The following is a 27196-nucleotide window of genomic DNA, read 5'->3' on the forward strand; positions in this document are numbered from 1 at the left end:
ATGTATTAAATATTTTTTTCTCATCAATCTAGAATTTTTTGCAAATGTATTAAAAGTAAAAAACGGAAATATCACATTTAAATAAGTATTCAGACCATTTACTCAGTACTTTGTTGAAGCAGCTTTGGCAGCGATTACAGCCTTGAGTCTTCTTGGGTATGACGCTTGGCACACCTGTATTTGGGGAGTTTCTCCCATTCTTCTCTGCAGACCCTCTCAAGCTCGGTCAGGCTGGATGGGGAGTATCGCTGCACAGCTATTTTCAGGTGTCTCCAGAGATTTCCGATCGGGTTTAAGTCCGGGCTCTGAACGGGCCACTCCTGGACATTCAGAGACTTGTCCCGAAGCCATACCTGAGTTGTCTTGGCTGTGTGCCTAGGGTCGTTGTCAGGTTGGAAGGTTTTTGCTCTGACATGCACTGTCAACTGTGGGACCTTATATAGACAGGTGTGTGCCTTTCCAAATCATATCCAATCAATTAAATTTACCACAGGTGGACTCCAATCAAGTTGTCGAAACATCTCAAGGATGATAAATGGAAACAGGATGCACCGGAGCTCAATTTCGGGTCGCATAGCAAAGGGTCTGAATGCTTATGTAAATGTTACATTTCCATTTTTTTTTTTTTTTAAATATAGGTCTAAACATGTTTTCGCTTTGTCATTATGCAGTATTGTTTGTAGATTGATGAGCAATTTTTCTCATTTACCGTAATTTCCGGACTATTAAGCGCACCTGAATATAAGCCGCACCCACTGAATTTAAAAACAAATATTATTTTGAACATAAATAAGCCGCACATGTCTATAAGCCACAGGTGCCTACCGGTACATTGAAACAAATGAACTTTACACAGGCTTCAACGAAACACGGCTTGTAACAAAAAAAATAAAAAATTAGCAGTGCACTGAAACCACTGAAGTCATCTCCTTCGGTGTCGGAGTTGAATAGCCTCAGAATTGCTTCATCCGATATTGGATCGTTTTCATTGTCGCTCTCGTCACTTTCATCCGGAGGCAAATCCCCCGCTGAGCCCTCTTCAACACGCAGCAGTCCAGCCTTTCGAAACCCGTTGATGATAGTGGATTTTTTGACAATGCTCCACGCTGTCAGGACCCACTGGCAGACTTGACCATAAGTTGCTCTTCGCATGCGGCCCGTTTTAGAGAAGGATTTCTCCCCGCTTGTCATCCAAGCCTCCCACTGAACACGGAGCGCCACCTTAAATGCACGATTTACACTGATGTCGAGTGGCTGCAAATAATTTCTTGTGCCCCCAGGAATCAGGGTGACAAAATGACTACCGTAATCAGAATGATGGGAAGTTTGAGCGCGCTCTATTTAATCTAAACAGTAAACAAAAAAGTTGTTTGACCTTAACCCGTTCGGCAATTTCATTGGTCTAATGAAAGCTTCATGCCGCCAAAAAACTGAGCACGTCACAGAATGGTTTTTTTTTTAGAAAAACAATTTGAAAGCGGGAAAAATCCATATATTAGCCGCGTCATTGTTTAAGCCACGAGGTTCAAAGCGCGGGAAAAAAGTTGCGGCTTATAGTCCGGAAATTACGGTAATCCATTTTAGAACAAAGCTTTAACATAACAAAATATGGAAAAAGTCAAGGGGTCTGAATAGTTTCCAAATGCACTGTATAATGTCTGCCTCCCAAATGACTCCCTATTTATTGCACTATTTTTGACAAAGGCCCATAGTTCTGGTCAAGAGTAATATGAGGAATAGGGTGCCATTTGGGATACAGGCAGTGTAAGGTCCTACTAGTGGTCAATCCTTGATGAGAAAACATGTAATGAACAATAACATGATGGGTGTTTGAGGATCACTCAAGTGATTTGTGCTTACCTTTCAAACACTCATTACAGAGAAATGTGATGAGAGGAGTGGTGCTCACTGGAAGTGTGTGTGGACAGAGACAAGGTACAGTTAGCTGATTGTATTACGAGACAAAGTATATGGTATAAAGCAGCTGGGTTGTCAAGCTCAAGTCCTCAAGGGCACACATCTGCAGTATCAACACACCCTTTTGCAAAGGTATAAATGAGACAAATCAGCAGGGGTGCAGTCCTCAAGGAGTTGAGTTTGACTCCCTAGTGCATGGGTGTCAAACTCTGGCCCGCCCGCGAGACAATACCAAATTACTACTAGAGCTGGCCCGCCGGTATTATACAGCGCATTCACCGCTAATACTACGAATCCCATAATGCTCTGCTGTTGTTTTCGCGCGCCAATCAGGACAGGACCCAGAAACGCCCTCTCCTCTGTGACAGTAGTCATAGCAACATAGACGCTACAACTGTCAGCGCGCTATCCCTTCCCAAAAATGGCGAAAAGAAAGGCAGAAAACAGGAGCTTTCTGGACAAGTGGGAGGCAGAATATCTGTTTACATATGTAAAAGACAAACCTGTTTGTCTTGTTTGTGGAGTCAACGTGGCTGTAAGTAAAGAGTACAACATTAGACGACACTATGAAACGAAACACCATGACAAATACAAGGACCTGGACATGACTCAAAGGAGCCAGAAAGTAGAGGAGATGAAAAGAAGTTTGGTTTCACAACAGAATATGTTAAAAAAAGCCACATCACAAAGTGAGGCTGCTGTAAAGGCTAGTTATATAGTGGCAGCAGAGATCGCAAAATCAGCCCGGCCCTTTAATGAGGGAGAGTTCGTGAAAAAGTGCATGATGAAAGTTTGTGACCTCGTATGCCCAGAGAAAAAGCAAGCATTTTCAAACGTGAGCCTGAGCAGGAACACAGTAGCTGATCGCACATGTGATCTTGCCACCAATCTGTATGACCAGCTGATGGAAAAGGGAAAAGATTTCATTGCGTTCTCCCTCGCTGTGGATGAGAGCTGCGACGCATCTGATACTGCTCAGCTGTCAGTCTTCATCCGTGGAGTGGACTCAAATCTGTGTGTTACGGAGGAGCTATTGGGATTCAAATCAATGCATGGCACAACCACAGGAAAGGAAATCTTTGAGGAGGTTTCCAAATGTGTAACTGAAATAAAGCTGCCGTGGGATAAACTCGTTGGATTAACGACAGATGGTGCGCCAGCGATGTGCGGTAAAAAGAGTGGACTGGTGGGCATGGTTCGGGAGAAGATGCGGGAAGAGAACTGTGCAGGTGAGCTAACTGTTTACCACTGCATCATACATCAGGAATCACTGTGTGCCAAAGCCCTAAAGATGGAACATGTTATGACCACAGTAACACAGGTAGTTAACTTTATAAGAGCAAAAGGTCTGAATCACCGCCAGTTTACATTTTTTCTAGAAGAGTGTGGTTCGGAATACGCAGACGTGCCGTATCACACAGAGGTGAGATGGCTAAGCAGAGGGAAAGTACTGAACAGATGTTTCGAGCTGCGTGAGGAAATATGTAAATTCCTGGAAACCAAAGGGAAGGATACAGCAGAGCTCCGGGAGCAAAAGTTTCTGTGTGAGCTGGCCTTTCTCTGTGACATCTCGAGCCATCTCGATGCGCTGAACTTGCAGCTTCAGGGGCGGGGGCGCATCATCACAGACATGTACGCTGCAGTGAGGGCCTTTAAAACTAAACTGTGCCTGTGGGAGAATCAGATGCTGCAAGGAAACCCTTGCCATTTTCCCTGCTGCCAAACCATAAAAGCGCAGATCTCTACCGCCGTGTTCCCATGCGCACAGTTTGCTGAAAAACTCAGTTTTCTCGCCGCTGAGTTTAGCCGGCGATTTGCAGACTTCGATGTCCAGAAATGTAGGTTTGAACTGCTTAGTAATCCCTTCGCAGTTGATGTGGAAAATGCACCAACCAACATCCAAATGGAGCTGATTGAACTCCAGTGCAACGACACGCTGAAGTCAAAGTATGATGCTGTGGGCGCCGCACAGTTTCCACGGTTCATCCCTGACACAATGCCTCAGCTCCGCACCCAAGCTGCTCAGATGCTCTCCATGTTCGGCAGCACTTATCTATGCGAGCAACTTTTCTCCTCGATGAAGATGACCAAAACAACTCACAGGAGACGTCTGACTGATGAACACCTTCGCTCGATACTGAGGATTTCTTCAGCTCAGAGCCTGAGCCCAGACATTGATGAACTAGCATCCAAGAAGAGATGCCAGGTATCTGGCTTGGGCACATCAGATTAGATCAGTGTGCAATAATTAACGTTTTCTTTGTGCACTTTTTCTTGCCGTAAGGCATGGGCTTGAATGGTTGATTGATTTATTATAATTTTATTTGTAAAATTATTAGCCAGTGGAAAAAGTTTATTTTGGTATTTAAATCAGAAGGCTGCAAATAGAAAAGAGGCATACGATTTTTATTAAAATTTTATTTATTTAATAAATGAATGCCATTGATGTGTTTTTTCATTTGAAATTCGATTTTGCATGTCTCCACTATTAAATTATATATTGTATGGTAATAAGCGATGCTTGTTCCATATTCAATGTTAAAGCAAAACTTGTTTGGGTCCATATTAAAAGGTTCATTTGTTCAATGTTGGCCCGCGACTTTGTTCAGGTTTTACATTTTGGCCCACTGGGTATTTGAGTTTGACACCCCTGCACTAGTGTAAGGAGAGAAGTGTGTGTATGTTCCTGATAGATGCCTTCTTGGCCTTTGGAGACTAAATGACCAACAGACAATATAAGACAAGGGACCAGGAGTGAATGGTGAAAAGGAGACTGAAGAAGAGAGTGAAGAGTGGAGGGAGAGAACGGAGAATGAAGAATGGGGTGCCATAGAGAAGGAACAATGCAGTGAAAACAGAGGTGGTGAGGAAATACATGCTCCATTTTATTAGCCCTTCTCGTGGGACGGGACAGAGGAAGTGATTTCATAATCACTACTAAGTGTCAGGGAAAGTGATGTCATAATCAGAGGGCGTGGTGTCATAATTCAAGGAAGTGGAGTCATAATCACTACAGTGACAGAAGGAGTGATGTAATAACACTACTGAGTAATTTGAATTAACACAAACGGTCTAAGTACTTAAATTCATATTTTTTAGCTATAGCAACATCCCACTGGGCACAGATGTCAATTTAATGTCTGTTCCATGTTGGTTCAACTTAATTTCATTGAAATGGTGTGGAAACATTGATTCAACCAGTGTGTGCCCAGTGGGATATTGTAATTAGGGCTGTCAAACGATGAAAAAATGTAATCGAGTTAATTCCAGGATTTGCTGTGATTAATCACAAATTCTGAATTTGCTCAAATTGAGCTGTATTTTAAGATTTTGTCTTTGATTTTGTCCAAAGTGACAGTAAGCAAAATCAAGTAGATGAATTAAGCACACTTTCTTTAACCTAATGTCAACTTGTTTTGCTGTATAGGTGATGTTTTCAGTGTATTTTGAACGCTTTCAGACAATGCGATTAGTGTGCACTAAAATTACAAAACGTTAACTCGAGTTAGCTGATTAACTCTGACAGCCTTAATTGTAATACATGGGGAAAATGCTATGACTGTATAACTGTTTCAGTGCCTGAGGTCATAGTTGTGTCAAGATAAAGGACGATTGGACCTTTAGTATAGTATATGTTTTTTTTGTAATTCTGAAAGATAAAATGCTGAAACAGCTCTTCTCTGATTTCTTTCTGAACCTTTGGACATTTCATGCTCAGAGTAAAACGATACACCTTTTCAAACTGTTAAATACTATGTATAGTACCATAAAAACCATCTCAAACCAATGCTCAGGACTCAATCTGTTTTTTTACACATGATATTTACGCAAAGATTGAGGTCTCCCTTATTTCTTGCCGGCCTTCTTCCTTTCTCCCTTATTTCTTGCTGTCGGGGCTGAAGACACTTATGGTGAAGTCTGCGCTCTCTGTGCCGTACTTGTTCTTCACCAGGATGCTGTACTTGCCCGAGTCTGTCGTGTTCACCGTGGTGATGGTGAAGCTGGCGTACTTGCCCGACTCGAACTTCATGATGTAGTGGTCGTCTGACACAATCTCCCTCTCGTTCTTCAGCCAGACGACCTCAGGCACTGGGTCGCCTGAAATGTTACAGGTCAGGTTCAGGGCCTGGTGAGAGAGAGAGAGTGAGAGAGAGTGAGAGAGAGAGAGAGAGAGAGAGAGAGAGAGAGACGGGATCACACCTTATGTTCTATGGCTCAAATACATATACAGTAGGGTACGTCCGAAATGGCACCCTATTCCCTCTATAGTGCACTACTTTTGACAAGAGCTCTGATCAAATGTAGTGCACTATGTAGGGAATACTAGGGTACTGTAATGGGAAATGATTTGAGTTATCCTTTTCCTGTATTTGATATGTAATAAACATGATTGTGTGTGCGGGGAGATGCACACCGATGCATTCCCTTGGGGAATGGAAAGAAAAGTTAACCATGCATCTTTAAGTACCATATTTAATGAAGTAGTTTTGCGCCCAGGGGTGGAAAGAGTACTGAAATATCCTACTCAAGTAGAAGTACTGTTACTTTAATGACATTTTCCTCAAAAAGTAAATCATAAAAATAAAATAAAACTTTAAAAAAGGCATATCTGAATGTAAAAAAAACCAAACGATTTGTCAAAAATATACTGTGTTCTTTTGCCCATCTTAATCTTTTCTTTTTATTGGCCAGCCTGAGATATGGCTTTTTTTTTCAGTTTAGGACTTGTGAGACGTCTGTTTCTCAAACTAGACACTCTAATGTACTTATCCTCTTGCTCAGTTGTGCACCGGGGCCTCCCACTCCTCTTCATTTCTGGTTAGAGACGTTTTGCGCTGTCCTGTGAAGGGAGTAGTACCCAGCGTTGTACGACATCTTCAGTTTCTTGGCAATTTCTCGCATGGAATAGCCTTCATTTCTCAGAACAATAGACTCACGAATTTCAGAAGGGCTTTGTTTCTGGCCATTTTGAGCCTGAAATCGAACCCACAAATGCTGATGCTCCAGATACTCAACTAGTCTAAAGAAGGCCAGTTATATTGCTTCCTTCATCAGCACAACAGTTTTCAGCTGTGCTAACATAATTGCAAAAGGGTTTTCTAATGATCAATTAGCCTTTCAAAATTATAAACTTGGATTAGCTAACACAACGTGCCATTGGAACACAGTAGAGATGGTTGCTGATAATGGGCCTCTGTACGCCTATGTAGATATTCCATTATAAAATCTGCCGTTTCCAGCTACAATAGTCATTTACAACATTAACAATATGTACACTGTATTTCTGATCAATTTGATGTTATTTTAAATGGACAAAAATGTGCTTTTTCAAAAACAAGGACATTTCTAAGTGACCCCAAACTTTTGAACAGTAGTGTAGGTGTTCCTTTTGTCCAAGTGGGAAAGGACAGTGTGGAGTGCGATTGAGATTGCGTCATCTGTGGATCTGTTGGGGCTGTATGTGAATTGGAGTGGGTCTAGGGTTTCCGGGATGATGGTGTTGATGTGAGCCATGTCATGACGTTGGCCTCTTTTGGTACAGGGAGGACAGTTGACCCCCCCTCCCTTTTGCACCACCACCCAACCTACCTTCCCCCCAATCCACCCTGTGTGTAAAGGGTTGTAAAAACTCTAAAATTCCAGGAGAGTCTCTGGCCACATGGCCCATAGAGAGACACAGGAAATTCTTCCAACTCATAGAATTGGAGAGCCAAGCGACATTTTGTGTTCTGGAGAAGGTATGGAAGATTGGTGAAGAATCCAGCTACGAACTGATCCGCTTGGTACAATTTTGTGATACTCAGAAGAGACAATATAGCCATATTACCATAAAACTGTTTATATAATAGACTCAGCTTGAGACTTGCATTATAATGGGTGTATAGAATGTATTAATAAGGATGAAGCTTTTATAATACACATGAGATGCTATTGTACTGATGTAATGTGATAGATTTGGTTACAGAAATACAATTCTAACTCAGTCATAGGCACGCCCCAGGGACACATACAGGACCAGGCGTCATTTGACAAGCCTGTTCGATGGGCACTATAAAACACCCCATGATTTACATTTCTTCAGACCAGGCCTACACTCCATGGCCACATACCATCTAATTCCTCTACTGAAAGTGAACCATACCATGTGGTTAACTTTTAGACTATTGATACCGACAGAATAAGAATAAGTCTTTGATATTAATTATTAGTCTGCAGCTAAGTAAATTATATCATTGAACGCGAAGACCAACGAAACAACCATTCTATGACGACATTAATGAATGTCGCTTTGAAAGATCCATTCTAACCGAGAGAGAGAGACTCTCCAACAGAACCGAACTCTCCAACAAAGAACGACGACACACTGAGCGTAAATATATATTGATTGCAATTGTTCCCGAATGAGTGAGCCTTCAATTGTCAATTGTTAATATTAATGAACTCTGTAACTTCTCAGCTGACCGTTTATGACCCATTGTCTAACAGACCAGCCATGCTTGTTAGCCATTAGGGCACATTACTATACCAATCCTTTGTGACGATAATTACTGTTTGTATGTGTTCTGTTAATTACTTAGTGTAGTAAATAAATGATTTTAAGACAATTGATGTATGGATGATTTTAGTAAAGACTGGGTTCGTGCAGATACAACAATTTACGACGTTTGGAATGAGACTGGACTAGAGGTAAAATACACCATTTAAACCAGAAGATAATCGGCCTATACTATAATAGAATATAATATTATAGTACAGGAAAGTTATATTAGGAAAATTATAGCTTTGTAATCTGAATATTCTCCTTGGTGCCCCGATCTCCTAGTTAATTACAATTAAACGACTAATCAATTTAGTCGCGTGATAATAATTACAGGGAGCTAATTGATAAACATATCTTCAGTTTAATGGTACCCCCAAAGACACGACAGCCATGACCGGCCTTTCAAAGCACTTCATGGCTACCGACGTGAGTGCTATGGGGCATTAGTCATCTAGGCAGGTTACTTGGGCACTATGGTGGTCTGCTTGAAACATGTAGGTATTACAGACTGGGTCAGGGAGAGGTTGAAAATGTTAGGGAAGACACTTGCCAGCTGGTCAGCACATGCTCCGAGTATGCGTCCTGGTAATCCGTCTTACTCACATCTGCTACTGCGAGCGTGATCACACAGTCGTCTGGAACAGCTGGTGTTCTCATGTATGGTATTCCGCTCATCTGGTAGGCTTGTGTCACTGGGCAACTCGCGGCTAGTTTTTCCCTTTGTAATGATAGTTTGCAAGCCCTGCCACATCTGACGAGCGTAAGAGCCAGTGTAGTAGGATTCAATCTTAGTCCTGTATTGATGTTTGATGGTTCGTCAGAGGGTTTTCCTTGAAAGAGGCAGCTCTAGCCTTTAGCTCAGTGCAGATTTTGCCTGTAATCCATGGCTTTTGTTTGGGATATGTGCACCATGGGGACAATGTCGTCGATGCACTTATTAAATGAATGTGGTAAACTCCTAAATGCCATCGGATGAGTCACAGAACATATTTCAGTCTGTGTTAGCGAAACAGTCCTGTTGCTTAGCATCCACTTCATCAGACCACATCCGTATTGAGCGTATCACTGGTACTTCCTGTTTGAGTTTTTGCTTGTATGCAGGAATCATGAGGATAGAATTATGGTCAGATTTACCAAATGGAGGACGAGGGAGAGCTTTGTATGTGTGTCTGGAGTAAAGGAGTTTTTTCCGCCACTAGTTGCGCTGGTGACATGCCAGTAGAAACGAGTTGACAGATTTCAGTTCTTCTGCATTAAAATCACTGGCCACTAGGAGTGCTGCCTCTGGATTAGCATTTTCTTGTTTGCTTATATACAGCTCGTTGAGTGCGGTCTTAATGCCAGCATCGGTTTGTGTTGGTAAAAAGACAGCTACGAAAAATATGGATGAAAACTCTTAGTAAATAGTATGGTCTACAGCTTATCATGAGGCATTCTAACTCAGGCGAACTGAACCTCGAGACTTCCTTAATATTAAATATTGTGCACCAGCTGTTGTTAACAAAGAGACCCACACCACTCCCCTTGAGCTTACCCGACGCTGCCGTTCTACCCTGCCGATGCATAGAATAACCAGCTAGAATATTATCCATGTTTTTAATTCAGCCAAATATCAGAGAAACATAGGATATTACAGTTCTTCAGGTCACATTGTTAGGATAGTCTCGAACGGAGCTCGTCCAGTTTGTTCTCCAGTGATTGTACATTCACCAATAGAACAGAGGGTAGAGGTGGATTATTTACTCGCCAGCGTAGTTTCATCAAGATAAATGCTATTCAATTACAGTAACGACAGTAGTTATAATTCGTTACTTTACACCCGTTAGTATCAACAGATAATTATAGACTAAGTATTGACCCGTTTAACTGCCAGTATCAAATGTCTGCCAGTGTTGAAAGTTATGTTTAAAGTTTGACACCAGACTAGATTCGAGGACACACTGATAATGTATCTGTGACACTGTGTGATTCTGTATCAGCTGATGTTATGATTTCCTACAAGCCTGACAGGCTGGTGTTTACAGAACATTCGGTGCTGTGTGATTAATATATAAGGGCCTTCTCAGAGAGGGCCCGCTAGACATTTTCTCTGCTTCTGTTCTGGAGGTGCCTCCCTATTGCAACTTGTATTAAACCAGATTGACTATCTGTGATTGTTCTGCTCTTTTATTCACTTTGAAAATCCCCATTACAGGTACCATTTCAGATGCAGCCATAGTAGTGTCATTCACTATCAAGCCTGCATGGCCAGTTTGGGACTGTGGACATGCATAGACAGATACAGATCCATCCAGACATGGTTACCTTGAGCTCCTGTATGGTGACAACATCAGGCAGGCCTCCCGCCACACGAGCACGATCTGAAAAAAGGAGCACCAAATTAGGCCACTGAGCTCAGATCAGTTTAAAAATATCAGTACCCACTAAAATACAGTGAGCAGTCCTCTCATCCCCATCTTATAATAACGTTTTTAAAAGTTGAAGTGTGTGTGTGTGTGTGTGTGTGTGTGTGTGACAGAGAGAGTGAGAACTTACTTCTCTCTGCAATTGCGGCCGCTCTGACAATGGAAGAGACAGAACAAATTGAAGAACAAAGATAAGAGAAACGAATGCAGAGAATGTGTTTGGAGCCAGGAAGCGTGTCTAAGTAAAGACTTCATCTGTCTACCCACTTCCCTTCCTCAAGTCCTGTCAGAGACTGCCTGCTATTTAAACAGTACATGCAAAGAGAGAGTGGCTGGGAAAACAGGGAGGAACACCAAAAATAGCAATGACATGAAAAGAAGGACAGTACTTACTGACACATCCACAACATGTAGATAGGCTTACACAATGTGTATTTTTTAATTTTTTTTATGTACAAAAATCCACACATTTTAAGTCACTTACTTGAGTCTCTGGAACTCAGCATATGCGTCATCAAATGCTGCAATAAAACAAAAAGAGGTTAGTAAGCCTATCAAAGCATTGGTGTAGTGGGAAGCTGCCTAATTCAAACTTAGGTGTAGGCCGTATCCCAAATGGCACCCTTTTCCCAACATAGTGTACTACTTTTGAACACAGCCTTATGGGCCCTTGTCAAAATTAGAGCACTATATAGGGAACATAGGGTGCAATTTGGGAAGCAGATGTAGTCTCACCCTGGCCGGCCAACTCCACAGTCCTCTTCAGACCACCCTTCCCATCATGGAACTCAATGGCATATTTGCCCTTGTCTTTCTCTGTGGGCTCTGTGATCTGTAGCCACAGCTGCTCTCCTACCACACCACTCTTAATGCGGTCTGTGAAGGCTATCGCTGAATCCCTACGAGAGAGGAAAACAGATCATTGACTTACACACATATAGGCTGCATCAGACAACACACACCTGACAGTTAAATTTACTTGCAAATATACTCACAAATGCAGACACATGCGTGTAACGGACTTCACGCTGTTTGCTTAGCAAGTACTGCTTCCTCCTGATTTCAGCTCACACCGAGGCTCAAACCCAGGACCTCTGCCTTGCTTGCACACGTGACCGGCCTCTCGAAGCGTTTTAGCGGTCAGCACCACCGAAAAGCTAGCTATTCTGCAGCGCTAGTGGGGACACTTCAGGCTGAGGAGTACGTTTCAAAATGCACTACATTCACCCCCCAAACTTACAACACAGCGGCCCCAGTGTTGAGCTGAGCACAACTGCAGATCCAGGTCACGGCACCATCTGTAACTGACATCACGCTGCTTGCTTAACGAGTACCATTTCCTCCTGATTCACCTCACACCAAGGCTCGAAACCCAGGACCTCTGCCTTGCTAAAACACGTGACCGACATCCCAAAGCGTCTTACCAAGTCGGCGCCACCGAAAAGCTAGCTATATGGCAGTGCAAGTGGGGACACTTCAGGCTGAGTAGTAAGTCTTCATGTGCTACATGCGCACACACCAGAGGCTGGTGGGTTGAGCTATAGGAGGTCGGGCTCATTGTAATGGCTGGAATGGAATTAATGGAACAGAATCAAACATACGGGAACCACGTTGGACTCCGTTTCAATGAATCCATTCCAGACATTAAAATGAGGCCATCCTCATATAGCTCCTCCCACCAGCCTCCAATGACACACATAAACACAGAGAAGTAAGGAGAGTACACACTTGTGGTGCCAGGTGACCTGGAGTGCTTCGTTGTAGTAGCTGACAAAGGAGTACAATCTGATGCCCTCTTCTGTGCTCTGGATCTTCAGTGCGGTGGAGGACTTGGCTAGCGGAGGTTACAAAGACGTTACACAGTGCAACATTATAGAGAAGTTACAAAGTGCAACATTATAGAAATGTTACAGTGCAACATTAAAGACTTTACACAGCAAAATGTTTCACAGCTCAACTTTACAGAGGGACACTTTAGGTATGTTTTGAACACAAGTAAAACTTAATATGACGTTTCTACTATAGTGAAACATGTACTTACCGATATGACTGAACATTTCATTCATCAAGTCTCTGAAACCTGGAAAACAGAAATGTGACAATAATATAACTTTTAAAAAATGACAGACTTCTTGCGTTACTGTACACACAATGAGGTATGGCTTTGAGGGTTTAGTCACCTTGTTCTGTCAGATTCAACGTAGATGTGTCCTTCCCTCTGTCATCCTTCATAACAATCTCATAGACACCGGCATCCCTCTTTGAGATCTATAAGAGAAGGCAAGGTTTGAGACACACCTCTAAAAAAAATGCACAGCCACCATTTTGTAAAGGAAGAAAATAAAAATCTCAAGAGAAAAGACAATCTTTTATCCCCTGCTATGGGTGCTGCAGGACACACATTTATAGGATGCGAAAGCAAAAAAAGCATTCTCAAAACAAAAAAAAACAAGAAGATGGCAGAATGACCCCTTTTGGCAGGGCTGGGCAATTATTTTCCATGGAAGACCACAGAATATATTTTTGCCATCGCGGGCCAGAATCATATTACATGATTATACATAATGTGCATGACTGTGTTGACAGATATATCTACTGTAAATCATGTCCAGATATGCTACATATTTTACTTTTTTAACATGCACAGAAATAAACCACATCCATGTTCTCCTTTTGGTAGGTATTTTCATTATTAAACATGTAATGAACTACACGGAGGGAAAAGTACACTGTGCATTCAGCACCACGGACAGAACTCTTGTTAATAACGGGTATACACAAAAACACAAGAAAGAGAGCTCAACATTACATTTAAACTACTCAATCAGTGTGAGGAGTGAAGTCTCTGATGGGTATTGACTAGAGCAGTGAAGTCAGGTATAGTTTCTGATGGGTATTGACTAGAGCAGTGAAGTCAGGTATAGTTTCTGATGGGTATTGACTAGAGCAGTGAAGTCAGGTATAGTTTCTGACGTTGCTATGCGCAGGATTGCTGAGAGGTGAGAGTCAGTTAGAGATGATCTGTGCCTTGATTTATATTTCATTACTGAAAATGTCTGTTCACATGCATAGGTTGGTGCAAACATCTGAGCATGACTCAATCTTTAGAAAGTTTTGTTCATCGAGAGATGCATAGAACCTCGTCAGTGACATTTGTTTGAATAGTTCTCCAATCACTGAAACAGACTGAAGATCGATAAGCTCGAGTTGTAGGTCATTGGGAGCATTATCCAACACTTCGAAATCCTCAAAACGATGAGAAAACTCACCGTTCAAAGCACGCAGCAGCGATGTATACTTCTCCCGCTGGTCATCTGATAGGGAACAGACTAGTGGTGTCGGAAGGTGGGTGAGATTGTTGGCTTCTACTTGGCGGGTCAGGAGGAGTAATTCGCTCTTGAAGGCTTTGACAAGGCTGTACATCTGAAGTACAAAAAGGCCCTTCCCTTGTAGTTTCGAATTCAGTTTATTCATGAGGGCCATGATGGCCACAGTGGAGGCAAAATCAGCCATTTATCTTGCAGTTGAGGGAAATCCACATATTTTCCTTTCATTTGCAAAACTCCTACACCCTTTTAAGCACCTTCCCCAAACTCAGCCATCTAACATTTCTGTGGTAGGGTTGATCTGCATGGCCCGACTGTCTCTTCCAACAGAGAGACAAACTGCCTGTGGTTCAAAGATTTTGCCACTTTAGTGACTGTATCCACAACATGGAGAGCACAGAGCACCTCCAGATGAATAATGCAATGCAGGAAAATACTTTTCTCATCTGGGTTCAGCTCAGCTACTTGATCTTGCATCCTTTTCAAAAAGGCCAATGTTTTTTTCCTGTCAAGTTTGAGCACCCGTTAGTGGTCACACTGGATAACTTTTCAAAACTCAGTCCCAGCTTTGCCACACACTAACTAACCTCCTCCAATAAATCTTTCCCTGTGGTTGTGCTCTTCATTGACTGCACTGAAGCAAGCTCCTCTGTAATTTCAAAGTCTGGGGTTTTGCCTCGAGAGAATATCAACAACTGCGCCGTGTCACGTGCATCACTGCTCTCATCCAGGACCAAGGAGAAATAGATTAAATCCTTTACCTTGTCTTTCAACTGCTGTTCCATATTCTCTGCGATGTCCTCAACACGCTGTGTCACTGTTCATCTTGACAGGGAAACATTTTCAAACAGCTCTTTCTTGTCGGGGCAAAGTATTGCTGCCGAGTCAATTAAAAACATTCTTTAATGAATTCGCCCTCAGCGAATGGCTTGATATGTTTAGCAATTTTGTGGGACAGTACATAGCTAGCTCTTGCAATTCCATCGTTTGCTGAATGCAGTTTTGTGAAAAGTCCTTGCCGCTTTTGCGTGCGCAAGCGTTGCAAAATAAATGTACACATACACGTTATTCAATCATTGCACCCACATTGCTCGAGCGCGCCAACGAGCGTCTGTGTTGCCAAGCGCTAAAATAGAAGTCAGTTCTATTTGTGACGCTGAACACCGTGAAAGTCCTGCCTCTCCCATCTCCTCATTGGCTTTTAGAAGCACACAGTCAAAAGTTTCAGAACGCATACTCATTCCAGGGTTTGTCTTTATTTTTACTATTTTCTACATTGTATAATAATAGTGAAGACATCAAAACTATGAAATAACACACATGGAATCATAAAGTAACAAAAAAGTGTTAAATGGAAATATAAGTAGCCACCCTTTGCCTTGATGACAGCTTTACACTCTTGGCATTCTCACAACCAGCTTCATGAGGTAGTCACCTGGAATGCATTTCAATTAACAGGGTTGCCTTGTTAAAAGTTAATTTGTGGAATTTCTTTCCTTCTTAATGCGTTTGAGCCAATCAGTTGTGTTGTGACAAGGTAGGGGTGGTATAAGGAAGATAGCCCTATTTGGTAAAAGATCTCATCCATATTATGGCAAGAACAGCTCAAATAAGCAAAGAGAAATGATAGATAGTCCTTTGTTAATTTAAGACATGAAGGTCAGTCAATTGGGAAAATTAAGAACTTTGAAAGTTTCTTCAAATGCAGTCGCAAAAACCATCAAGCCACAGGAAAGCAAGACCTCTGCTGCAGAGGATAAGTTCATTAGAGTTACTGTAACTACACCTCAGATTGCAGCCCAAATAAATGCTTCAGAGTTCAAGTAACAGAACATCAACTGTTCAGAGGAGACTGCGTGAATGAGGCCTTCATGGTCGATTTGCTGTAAGGAAACCACTACTAAAGGACACCAATAATAAGAAGAGACTTGCTTGGGCCAAGAAACACGAGCAATGGACATTAGACCGGTGGAAATCTGTCCTTTAGTCTGATGAGTTCAAATTTGAGATTTTTGGTTCCAACCGCCGTGTCTTTGTGAGACTCAGAGTAGGTGAACGGATTATCTCCGCATGTGTGGTTCCCACCGTGAAGCATGGAGGTGGTCTGATGGTGTCATCAAGGCAAAGGGTGGCTACTTTGAAGAATGTCAAATATATTTAGATTTTTTTGGTTACTACGTGATTCCATATGTGTCATTTCAGTTTTGATGTCTTCACTATTATTCTACAATGTAGAAAATAGTAAAAATAAAGAAAAACCCTGGAATGAGTAGGTGTGTCCAAACTTTTGACTGGTACTGTATAAGGATGTTAAATTATTTACAGAAGTGTGATAAGAATGTGCCCCAAAAGCTGTCAGAATCACTGATTTCTGAAGATGTTATGATCAATAATTGTTATATTATAGCGTTGTATAATCAACTTGGGGCTCTATACGTTCTCTGGAAAATAATGGTTCACCATCCACGTCATGCATTATTCTCCATAGAACACATAGCTAGCCCCTCATAGGGTTCGGGTTAGATGCTGGGACGGGAAATGAGAGAAATGTTGATAAATTCAGTTAAGAGTGACGTATTAGGCTATTGTATAAAGATATTTTTTAAGATTACTGTAAAATAACTTTTCACAGGGTCACAACCTCATTAGACCACCTTATGCTCAACTTATCACCAATGAATCTTGTAGCCAGAAGATAGTATCCATGACATGTAAGGAACAGTATTTATGATATATGAACATAGACAGAGATGTGCAATGATGATGCAGTTTCATAGTTACATACAGCATGCAAATGTACAACCCATAATAATGTTTGCATAACACATCACTAAACATTCAATACATGTGCCGTATAATCATTGAAATATGATATTTTCCAACCTTTATCTAGCCTATAATGTACACAAGAGCCATTCAAATAGTATACAGAAATCTGCAAAACAATACTCTCTAAGCTGTAAAGACAGGTGTTGTGCCGTATGGCCTTACAGTCCCTGTAATTTCTCATGTATGAGGTGCATGAAATAACTTTAGAATTCCTCTCACCTGAGCAATCTCCAGGTTGAGCACTCCCTCTGTGAAGGTGAGATTCCCGTCTCCCTTGACCTCACGCCCATCCTTGTACCACAATGCAACGGTCTCCTTCTTTATGTTTCCAACCTGCGGGAGGCGAAAGACACCTATAATGTTCAGGTTGTTGTCCAGATGTTGTCCGGCTGCACACTGGTAATACCAAATCATCTGGAAAGTTGAGAGCTGAGCTGATCTATTTTCATAAAAACCCATACTTCACATTGTGTGTTCTTTTCCTACCTTGCACTTCAGGAAAACACAGCATTCTGGGGTCACTTCATAACTCAAGTACTCAACAAAATGAGGACCTGAAAAAGAAAAACAAAGCAGGAACTATTCAGTAGTCTCCAATATTGTGTCATAACATACCACTATTCTATTTTCTTAATTAAAAAGAAATCCCATACCTTGCTTTCTGTGCCACTCTTTGCACATGAACTCAGACTCCTTCTGCAGCTGTTTGAACACTGGGAAAAGGAAACAAAACTGTATCTACAATCATATTAATCCTTCTTGTAAAATAGTTTCTATGATGTGTTATGTACATTGACGTGGATATTATTTTAACAAATACATTTTTCATTCATTTGTGTGTAGTTCATTCATAGTAATCTTTTACTGCCCCCTAGTGGAATATGTTAAGATCTAACTTCTGATCCATAGTGGGGCTTGTTTTTTTCTTTATAACAGAGGGTGATAGCCTGGTCCCAGATCTGTCTGTGCTATTGCCTACTACATTGCTGTACTTGTCAAGCCATGACAATGAGTGGCAAGGAGTTGGCATGATAGCACAAACTGGCATTCAGGCGAGAGTGAGAATGATGGAAGGTGATTGGAGGAGGAGAAAAGCACAGCTGGAGTTAATCCTACCTTCTCCAATCAGCACCAGGCTGGACTGGTTGGTGGCTTTGCCATCCTGCAGCTGGAAGGTGAAGGTTCCCTCGTCTTCTTGGAGCAGAGACTCCATGATCATCTCAATCACACCTGTTTCCTTGTTAAAGTTCATCTTGTATTTCTGAAAAGCAAAGGCCATAGACAGAGCATTTTCAGTATTGTCTAATATACTTTACCTGAACAACATCAATTACAGTAGTTTTATTCTATTTATTTATTCATCCAAGAAGTCTGAGGTCAGAAGACCTCTTTTACAAGCATGTCGGAGAGTATTTTTAATTCAGTCCCAAAGCGTGCCAACTTACCTCTCCCTGGGAGAGAGTGTTGTCGTTAAACACGTATTGTATTTTGCCATTAGCAGAGATCTTCTCAGCCTGCAGCCAGAAGCGAACTCTGCCCTTCTCCTGCAGCTCCACAGCCAGCTCAGTCTTCAAGGGAATAACTGGAGGGGGAAAAAGAAGGAAAGTGCAACAGTACGTGAGAGCAGGGACGGAGGAACATGTAATAATGAAGAAAATTGAGAACATCGGTAATAATATGTTACTTACTGGGGAATTTGTGGTCATGGCTGATCTCCAGCAGTTTTCTCAACTCTGTCAAAAAAGGACAAAGATTAATCAGACATTAGAAAGTAGAAATGAAACCAGGAGCAATGGAGCTCTGCTAACCTCTTAGCCTGCTAAGTTAGCTTCCAAAGTGATAATGTGGACAGTGTTACAGTACCACGGACACAGAGTGGGACTCACCCTCTGCTGAGAGGGTGTAGCTGGAGGATTCGCCATTGGTGTGGGTGACAGCACAAGAGTAAATGCCGATGTCATCCTCAGCAGGCATGTTAAAGATGGCCTTGGACCTGAGGGGAGACAATTAACACAGGCTACTGTAGAAACGTTAGAGAACCTTATATTCTTTCACGCACGCACGCACACACACACACACACACACTTCTCCCCACTGGTCGCCACAGTAATGCGGGTTTCGTCAGTGATCTCTTTGTAGTTCTTGGACCACACGAATTTGGAGTCTGGAGTCAGGTTTGAGCAGGCAAAGTTCATGGAGATCACTCCATCATCATCAATGTCCACAACAATCTCCGTAGTGCCTGAGAGAGAACACAACAAGAGTCAAATATGGCTGGAGACTTAAAATACACAAATATGCAAAGGTGCAGGATAACTTAAAGGAATGACTTTACTGGTATAACAATGTCATTCTCTGTCCATCTCTCTCTCCCACCTGCTCTGTTGAGGGGTCTTTAACATGGTCTTACCTGGTTTGGTTTCAGCCAGGACTGGTTCTGTGGGCTCAGAGGCCTTTCCTACACCTGCCTTATTCTGAGCACGCACACGAAACACATAGGTCTCCCCCTCCTTTAGAATCTTAATCTGTTCATGAAAGAGTCACATTATAGACATGTTAGTCACATACATCAAATATGTTACTACTGAGACAAACTTTCTCACATAGAAAAGCAGTAGTGTTGAAAATCCCTTTACACGGAGGACACCCTCTAACTGCCAAACACCACCAATCACATCCTATTTACAAGTAGACTATGTCACCATATTGCATCACACAATCTGGATTCAAATTTTTTATTAGAATGTCTGCTCAATGGTACGATTGACTAAGTGGACAGAAATGGTGTAGCTGCCCCTACACGCTGATCCGGGGTCAATTCTGCATTTTCAACGGTTAAGGTTAGTATTGGGGGAGGGGGAAGCTGATCCTAAATCTGTTACAGGGGAAACTTTACCCGGGAGCGATTGGAGTGGATAGGGTCCTGACCTTCATGTAGTTAGTGGAGATAGCCTTCTCATTGACTCCTCTCCAGGCCTCCTCCTCAGCATCAGCCTCCTTAATGTCAATGTAGAATCCATTTACTGGGTCACGGCCCTGGTACACTGGTGGCTTAAAGAGCAACACCAGAGTGTTGGCGCGCACCTCTGTCACCTGCAGATCATGGGGAGGTCCTGTGGGAAATTAGGGGTAATTCGTTTCAGAGTTCAAGAACACGGACATAACATAGGCTAGTGTCGCAACTCGCACCCTATTCCCTTTGTAGTGCACTACTTTTGACCAGGGGCCATAGGGCTGCCATTTGGGACACAGGCATAGACAAGGCAATGTACATAAATAATGTCCCTGTGCATGCAAGCTTCAACAGGCTATTACCACAAAAAGTTATAATACAAGTCAATTATTTCATTTTTTTTTATAAAAAAAAAATTATAATTTACACACATCTTTGAGGTATAACTTGTACTGTGATGTGTTATTAAATTGTTATATGTTAAAGTGTAATTATCATACTTGCTCAGGTTTGCGAGTGAATGTTATTGGCACTACCCACCTGGCACAGCAATGGTCCACTCCTCACAGATAAACGTCTCACTGGGCAGAGACGGGATGCCCACGCCTGCCATGTTGGCAGCGCGCACTTGGAACTGGTACTTCCTGTTCTCCTTCAAGTCGGACACCTGGACAGACAGTGAAAAATCATTCTCCCTTTTCTCCCGATATGACAAAAGGTGGCTGAAAATTCAGGTTAAAGAGGGTAGCGAAATCCCAAAGCAAAAATGGCTGACTCACTCGGTAGGCTCGGTCGCTAACAGCCTTGACATTGGCCTCGTGCCACTTCCCTGGCACCCCATTGATGACCTCACGGTAGTCCACGAAGTAGCCGGTGATGTCAGCACCACCGATGAAGGTGGGCTGCTTCCAAGCCAACACCATAGAGTCCCGCACGCACTCCAGAATGCTGATGCCATAGGGTGGAGTAGGGGACGCTGGAACAGCAGAGGACTCCAGTTAGCATCATGCTGTGTCAACTCTGACACTATGAAGTCATAGTGGTTGAGCTTCAGTCTTCCATCACTTAGACCTGCTAACATTCTCTTTTCTTAGAGCAAGTATTGGGCACTCATTCCCTTGTACATTTCTGAACATTCCAACGGGCACAGACGTCAATTCAACGTCTACTCCACGTTGGTTCGACATAATTTCATTGAAATGAAACAGCATTGATTCAACCAGTGTGAAGATAACCTTTCACCTTAAGCTATGGTTCAACTAGACACTATGTCATAACACATTGACAAAATTATGGGGACACACATTTCAGGGACCTGGACTGAATGGGACAAAATATTTTAGCCACAGGAGTTGTGAGGACACATATGACCTCAGTGGCTGGTCTTCGTGTGGGGGGGGCGTCTTCAATAGAGGGAGCGCATACAGCTGACTGGATAATATTACATATAATAAATTGACCTGTCACACAGTCGCATGGACATGGCGTTCTCCATAATTTGGGGGTGGGGGTATGGCGAAGAATCTGACTTGGAAGTACACTACCAAAAAGGTCTCAGGTCATAGGTGTCCATTTCTGTCTTGTGGTTGGCTGACCCACTTCAGAGACAAGCTGTGATAGGCTAGCTCCAGCTATGTCGAAGTGCCTGTGTGTGTTCATGTGCACTGATCTCCCAAGGTGACGGTGGGCCAAAAGAGCCCAGAGTGTGTGTGAGCCAGCCAGGCTACAGTAAGTTGAGAGGTGGTCAGCACAGTGCCTGAACACCGAGGGTGTGGAGGGAGGACCAAAAGCCCCCCTGTGTGTGTGTGTGTGGGGCAGCCCTGTGCTAGAGGTGGCCAGTAGATAGCCTGAAAGGCCGCATGACGGTGTAGTTAAATCTGTGAAAGCTGTTATAGAAACTTATCTTAGGATAAAAACAGAATTTTACCAGTTGAATACTTTCGCTATAAATATTGTTTTAATGATTTACCTGTGAATTTTACAGTAGAACCACATACGTTCAAACTGTGACCGCTATACTAATATTACAGTGGCTGATTATTTAAAAAAAAGTTTTCTACCTTCTCCCCAAAGTGATACAAATTATTCATATTTCAAGACAGATAAAAATTGCTTAAAACAGGAACAAAAATCCTTGGAGGGGAAAAGATGACATTTTATTTTGGATGATTTGATGATGTAAGGGTTGGCGTGGCCTGACTGAGTGTAGTCCTGTGTAGCTCAGTTGGTAGAGCATGGTGCTTGCAACGCCAGGGTTGTAGGTTTGATTCCCACGGGGAACCAGTACGAAAATGTATGCACTCACTACCTTAAAATCACTCTGGATAAAAGTGTCTACTAAAATGTACATGTTCTCACCTGAGTCTGTCCTGGGCTGATTCTTTCTCTGTCCCCTGTTTGGCTGAAGCATCTACAGAGGACTTATGTGTTTGCCTGGTCACTGGCACTTTAACCTCATCTGAGGTCTTGGCCTGGCTCTGTGACCAGGTCAGACTGCCTCCCTTGCTTTAAATTACTGCGGCCCCTGCCACAGGCACACTGTGAGTCTGAGCATTGAACTTCAGCGTAGTGTAAGGGGGGTACTGAACAGCCTCATGTCCAGTGTGGCGTGTGCTCGGTTAGTCCGCCCACGTTACCACCCGTTGGTAACTCCCCCTCCGGCAACACACCGTGAGGAGAAAAGCGAAAAGCGAAAGCCATTTTACACAGGCAAAGAAGAACAACCATTCACACTACCAAACAGCTCAAATCAGAACACTCAGAAGGTAGAGAGAGCAAGAAATGTTACCAATACCCTATCAAATGCAGTAAAATATCTTCATCTGACAGACTATGAAAAATGAAGACAAGATGACCAACAAGTGACATCTGCGTGAGGAAGCAATATGCAGAGTTAAAAGACAAAGCACGAGTGTGTGAGGGGAGAAAGTGAGTGTGTGCGGGCTTTGCGCCAACCCTTCATGAAAAAGCCACACTATATGCCAGTGGATTTCATTATATGCAGTACATGGCCTAAACTGATCAAGTGTATGTACTGGGAGACAACTATTGGAAATTGTTATGAGTAAGATCTATGGTACAGCTATTCTTTCCTAATATATTCTGATAACATGTGTGATAGGGAAATGTTCTAACAAAGGAAGGAAAGGAGAAACTTAGTCAGTTGCACAACTGAATACATTCAACCGAAAATATGTCTTCCGCATTTAACCCAACCCCTCTGAATCAGAGGTGAGGGGGGGCTGCCTTAATCGACGTGCACGTCGTCGAACCCGGGGAGCAGTTGTTATTGGGGGGGGGTTAACAATACTAACCTCGCCTCAATTGTGAGTATTATTTACCTTTCATCGTGTAAGACACTACCACAAATGGGTCTAAGCCCTATGTCTACCAACTGCTATTGGTTGTAATGGACTGTGGAGAGAAATCCATTGACCTTGTCACTAAGTGTGTTTCATAAGGGAGAACAGAGCATGCTGCGCGGCACAAAGCTTGCCAGTGACTGAGTGACGTCTCACAGCTGGAAGCCTGGTTAGTCACAGCGCAAACTGACATTATGGGACAACTGTGTAATGGAGCAGTCAGGTTAGTATTCCTGTTCCCTAGCTCTGGTCCAGGGAATTAGTGCGCCTTGTAACACTGAGCCGCACTAATGCCCTGGACCAGAGCTAGTACTCCCAGATGAGAGTGAGTAGAATGGGCAGACACACAGCGCAAATCAGGGGTATTGGTGGTTGGGTGTGGGGGGTACCTTTAACAACAGGTGGGGTGGTGGTGGCTGACATCTCGTGCCCAGAACTGGTAAGGGGTGGGGATGGTTGGTTGGGTAGGGGGTGGATTACGCGTGACAGATTAACCAAGGTGGGCTGGTTTGTAATAACCGCTGAGTTGGATCGCACTGACCCAAGTTAGAGGAAGTCTACAACTCCTGACCCTGGACCCGCCTCAGGTTGTGCAGGGAGGGTGGGGATAGATTATGACTCAACAGGGTGGGGGGGACCATAGAAAATAACATGTGGAAGGAGTCTAATGCTGATGGTAGACAGAGCTGACAATGTGATGTCTCGATGGACAGAAGAAAAAAAAAAGAATGGTAGAACACATCAGCTCAACCCATGTTCAGTGTGGACACATCGCATTTCTTTCATCATGGACATATAAATTAAAAAGTAACAACGGTAAAGAATATGCATAAGACTCAATAATCAAATCTCCATAGAGCTAAGAGGCTTCCCTGGTCCTTCCATAATGCGATACCTTACCGTAGGTCCCTTCATAGTATTTCATCAAACATAAACAAAAATAGGTTCCTTGTATAGGCCTGTGGCTCTTCACATTCTTCCTATAAAACACTTCCCATCCTATCCTGTTGTGAGGGTGTGCCATGACACCTGTCTCACTCACCAATAGCAGCCTTCACCTCAATAGCTTCAGACTCCTGAGAACACTCGCTGAGCCCAGCGGCGTTCAGTGCCTTCACTCTGAACACGTAGCTCTCTCCTGTCACCAGACCGTGGCAGATAAACCTGTGAGTACCAGGACACAGAAACGCTTTGAGAAAGACATTTTTGGACATTTTCATTTGAGTGAGGAAATTGTTTTGTCAAACTTGAGCTCAACATAATTTATGGTTATGGCCAGCATTTCTGTAAAACAACAATTGAAACATCAGAGAAGACACTTAGAAGGACCATTGTACCTGGTGGTTTTGACAGGCTTGTTGTTGCAGGGCTCAAACTTTTTGCTGCCCACGATGCTGGCCTCGATGTAGTATCCCACCAGCTCCTTTGCATTCCTGGAAGCCTCCCAGGATACCACCACGGACGTGGCAGTGTTCCTGGTGGGAACTACACGGCCTGGGGCAGATGGGATATCTGGGGACAGGAGAGGTTTATTCAACTAAGATCAAATGAAAGCACATTAGGATTCCATTTTGAATGAGTGCGTGTCAAATTAGAATAATACTTTTTTGATAGCTTGCTAGAAACCAGTTAGAATGATAAGGAGGTGATTGCACATTAGGCGGAATCCTAATTTGAGGTATAGATGCATTGATCTAAATGCAGGATGTACAGGATGGTTTGAGTTACACGTGTATATTTGACATTTTAGTCATTTAGCAGACGCTCTTATCCAGAGCGACTTACAGTATAGTAGTGAGTGGATACATTTCTGTACTTTTCCCGTACTGTATAGAATGTTAGGATTCAGTCCATAGGTATTCGTGTTACAGGGCTGGAGGTTGTGCCAGTGGCGTGTGAAGTGTGACCTGTGACCCCTCACCCAGCTTGTCCCCGACAGTGGTGGCCTCGGTGGCTTCTGAAGGCTCGCTCACACCAGCGGAGTTGCAGCAGCGCACACGGAATCTGTAGGCCTTCCCTTCAGCCAGGTCAAACAGGGCGTAGCGAGGAGACTTCACCGGGATCTCTGTGTTCACCCTCTGCCAGCTGTCTGTGCCGGACACACACTAACACACAATGCAACGCAAAGCAGTTAGAGTAGGGCTCCAACCCTCCAAACCTGCAGTACCACAGTATATAATACTCTATTTCCAGATAGAGACTCTGAAATAAAAAAATAGCAGAATTATGATTACTTAATGAATTATTTTGATATGGTGGTTGTTATGGATAACAGTGATGAAATGTTGGTTAAGTTGATCAGATGAGTCATGATACAGATAAGGTATATGATTTAGGTATTTATTTCTCACCTTCTCCACATAGTACATGATGCCCTCGTGGCCTCTCTCTCCAGGGGGTTTCCAGCTCAGAACCACATAGTTCTTGGTGGCCTCAGCGACCTCCAGTTCTTTGGGTCTGCCAGGCACTACACCCTCTAATAGGAAGTAATGTGAAAGAAAATGTATCAGGGGTTTGATCTCAAAGCCTGGTCCCAGATCAGTTTGTGCTCTTGCCTATTCCATTGTCATTGTTAAGCCAAATGTGACAATTCCACAAGGAGTTGGCAAGAGCAACAGACTGGCAACCAGGCTATTGATCTAGACTAGAGCTTTCATTATCCTTCCAATCAAAGAACACTGTAGGTATTTTTTAGAACTATAGCTGCATGAGAGTATTGATCATCATTGAAGAGTGCAAAAGCATTTCCTTCCTACCTGCAGGCTCCTCCTCAGTGACAATGATCTGGCCGGTCCAGGGTGCAGAGGTACCTGAAGGCCATGGGAAGAGGAGAATGTTACTGATGCATAGTTACTAGCAAGAAAAGATATGCATAATACTAAAGCCATTAGACATCTCAAAGTTACATACTCACAATATAAGAATTTAGCAGTACCATAAGACAATATCTGAGAAGACAGACAGGGAGGGGCAGATGCCAGATGGGGGTGCCCACCATACCTCTCATACGTGCGCGGTCGGCAGGATCCATAGCTGCCACCACCTCAGAGGTGCGGGATGGCCGACTCATGCCAGACTTGTTGACGGCACGCACACGGAAGGTGTAGGAGCGCCCCTCCACCAACCCCGTCACGGGGAACCGGGCAAACTTAATGGGGGTGTCATTACACTGGCTCCAGTGGGTGGTACCAACCTCACACCTGCACACAAGGCGCAAAGAGACAGAATTCATCCCATCAGCCATTCAATAACAAACTTGGTAAGGGCTTCTTGATAAGGCCCAGAGTTAGGTCTATTGGTAAGATTGGGAAAAACTCTGGGCCCTTGTCATAGCCCATAATGAGGTCATTTCACATGGTCACATGTTTTTTTTTATGTCAGGTCACATGATCAGGAAAAACTTCTGTCCCTCTTCTTCTAGGTTATCTGCAGTTGTAACTGAAGTGAATGGCAGTACAAGGGGTGCTAAAAGGGAGAGAAACATTTTCCTAGCTGTGTCATGATAAGCCTGTCATGATTTTTCCTTCGACTCCATTCTGAGGTCTCTCATCCGGGTGGCATTGTGGAGCCTAACCTTAAGGTTAGGGGCCCTACCAGAACTGGCATGTAGTGATGGGTGATGGTACTGACCTGTCCACAAAGTAGCCCAGGATGGAGTTGCCACCGTCCACAGCCGGCTGCTTCCAGGTCACGATGACGTAATCCTTATTAGCGTCCTGACACGTCACATCCAGTGGGGCACCAGGGGCTCCCTCCACCTCCGCATCGGCATCTGATACAGGAACATACACATTGTCAGTCAAATGTCCTTGTGTAGTATTTACTTCCTCCCTTCTCATTATTTCTCCCTCTCTCGCAAACAC

At 43.2% G+C, this 27196-nt stretch overlaps 2 protein-coding genes across 4 annotated transcripts in view; one reads left to right on the forward strand and one right to left on the reverse strand.

Moving 5' to 3' along the window:
- The first annotated feature begins 2140 nt into the window (after positions 1–2140).
- Positions 2141–4997, forward strand: LOC106578697 (general transcription factor II-I repeat domain-containing protein 2-like). The gene has a single exon (XM_014157801.2). It carries the CDS (start codon positions 2339–2341, stop codon positions 4148–4150), a length of 1812 nt encoding a protein of 603 aa, XP_014013276.2. The 5' UTR covers positions 2141–2338; the 3' UTR covers positions 4151–4997.
- LOC106578695 (M-protein, striated muscle) overlaps positions 4779–27196 on the reverse strand; it is a 44529-nt gene continuing 22111 nt past the window's right edge. For all 3 annotated transcript variants that reach the window (XM_014157799.2, XM_014157798.2, XM_014157800.2), the window contains 27 exons: positions 26964–27105; positions 26334–26533; positions 26090–26143; positions 25685–25809; positions 25255–25438; positions 24671–24845; positions 24376–24497; positions 20751–20947; positions 20512–20638; positions 19947–20131; positions 19429–19543; positions 19104–19260; positions 18905–19011; positions 18707–18751; positions 18464–18600; positions 18135–18279; positions 17672–17731; positions 17505–17572; positions 17238–17351; positions 13044–13131; positions 12905–12943; positions 12592–12697; positions 11599–11762; positions 11348–11384; positions 10994–11016; positions 10763–10818; positions 4779–6043 (listed from right to left, as the gene is read on the reverse strand). In XM_014157799.2, the coding sequence (XP_014013274.2) occupies positions 5795–6043; positions 10763–10818; positions 10994–11016; positions 11348–11384; positions 11599–11762; positions 12592–12697; positions 12905–12943; positions 13044–13131; positions 17238–17351; positions 17505–17572; positions 17672–17731; positions 18135–18279; positions 18464–18600; positions 18707–18751; positions 18905–19011; positions 19104–19260; positions 19429–19543; positions 19947–20131; positions 20512–20638; positions 20751–20947; positions 24376–24497; positions 24671–24845; positions 25255–25438; positions 25685–25809; positions 26090–26143; positions 26334–26533; positions 26964–27105 (3221 nt within the window). In that variant the 3' untranslated portion in view covers positions 4779–5794. The remainder of the gene's footprint in view (positions 6044–10762; positions 10819–10993; positions 11017–11347; positions 11385–11598; positions 11763–12591; positions 12698–12904; positions 12944–13043; positions 13132–17237; positions 17352–17504; positions 17573–17671; positions 17732–18134; positions 18280–18463; positions 18601–18706; positions 18752–18904; positions 19012–19103; positions 19261–19428; positions 19544–19946; positions 20132–20511; positions 20639–20750; positions 20948–24375; positions 24498–24670; positions 24846–25254; positions 25439–25684; positions 25810–26089; positions 26144–26333; positions 26534–26963; positions 27106–27196) is intronic.

This window comes from Salmo salar, chromosome ssa19 (genome assembly GCF_905237065.1).
Source record: "Salmo salar chromosome ssa19, Ssal_v3.1, whole genome shotgun sequence".
NCBI classification, from domain to species: Eukaryota; Metazoa; Chordata; class Actinopteri; order Salmoniformes; family Salmonidae; genus Salmo; species Salmo salar.

Coding starts and splice junctions, on each gene's coding strand:
- LOC106578697 (XM_014157801.2), top strand. CDS start 2,339: ATGGCGAAAAGAAAGGCAGAAAACAGGAGCTTTCTGGACAAGTGGGAG.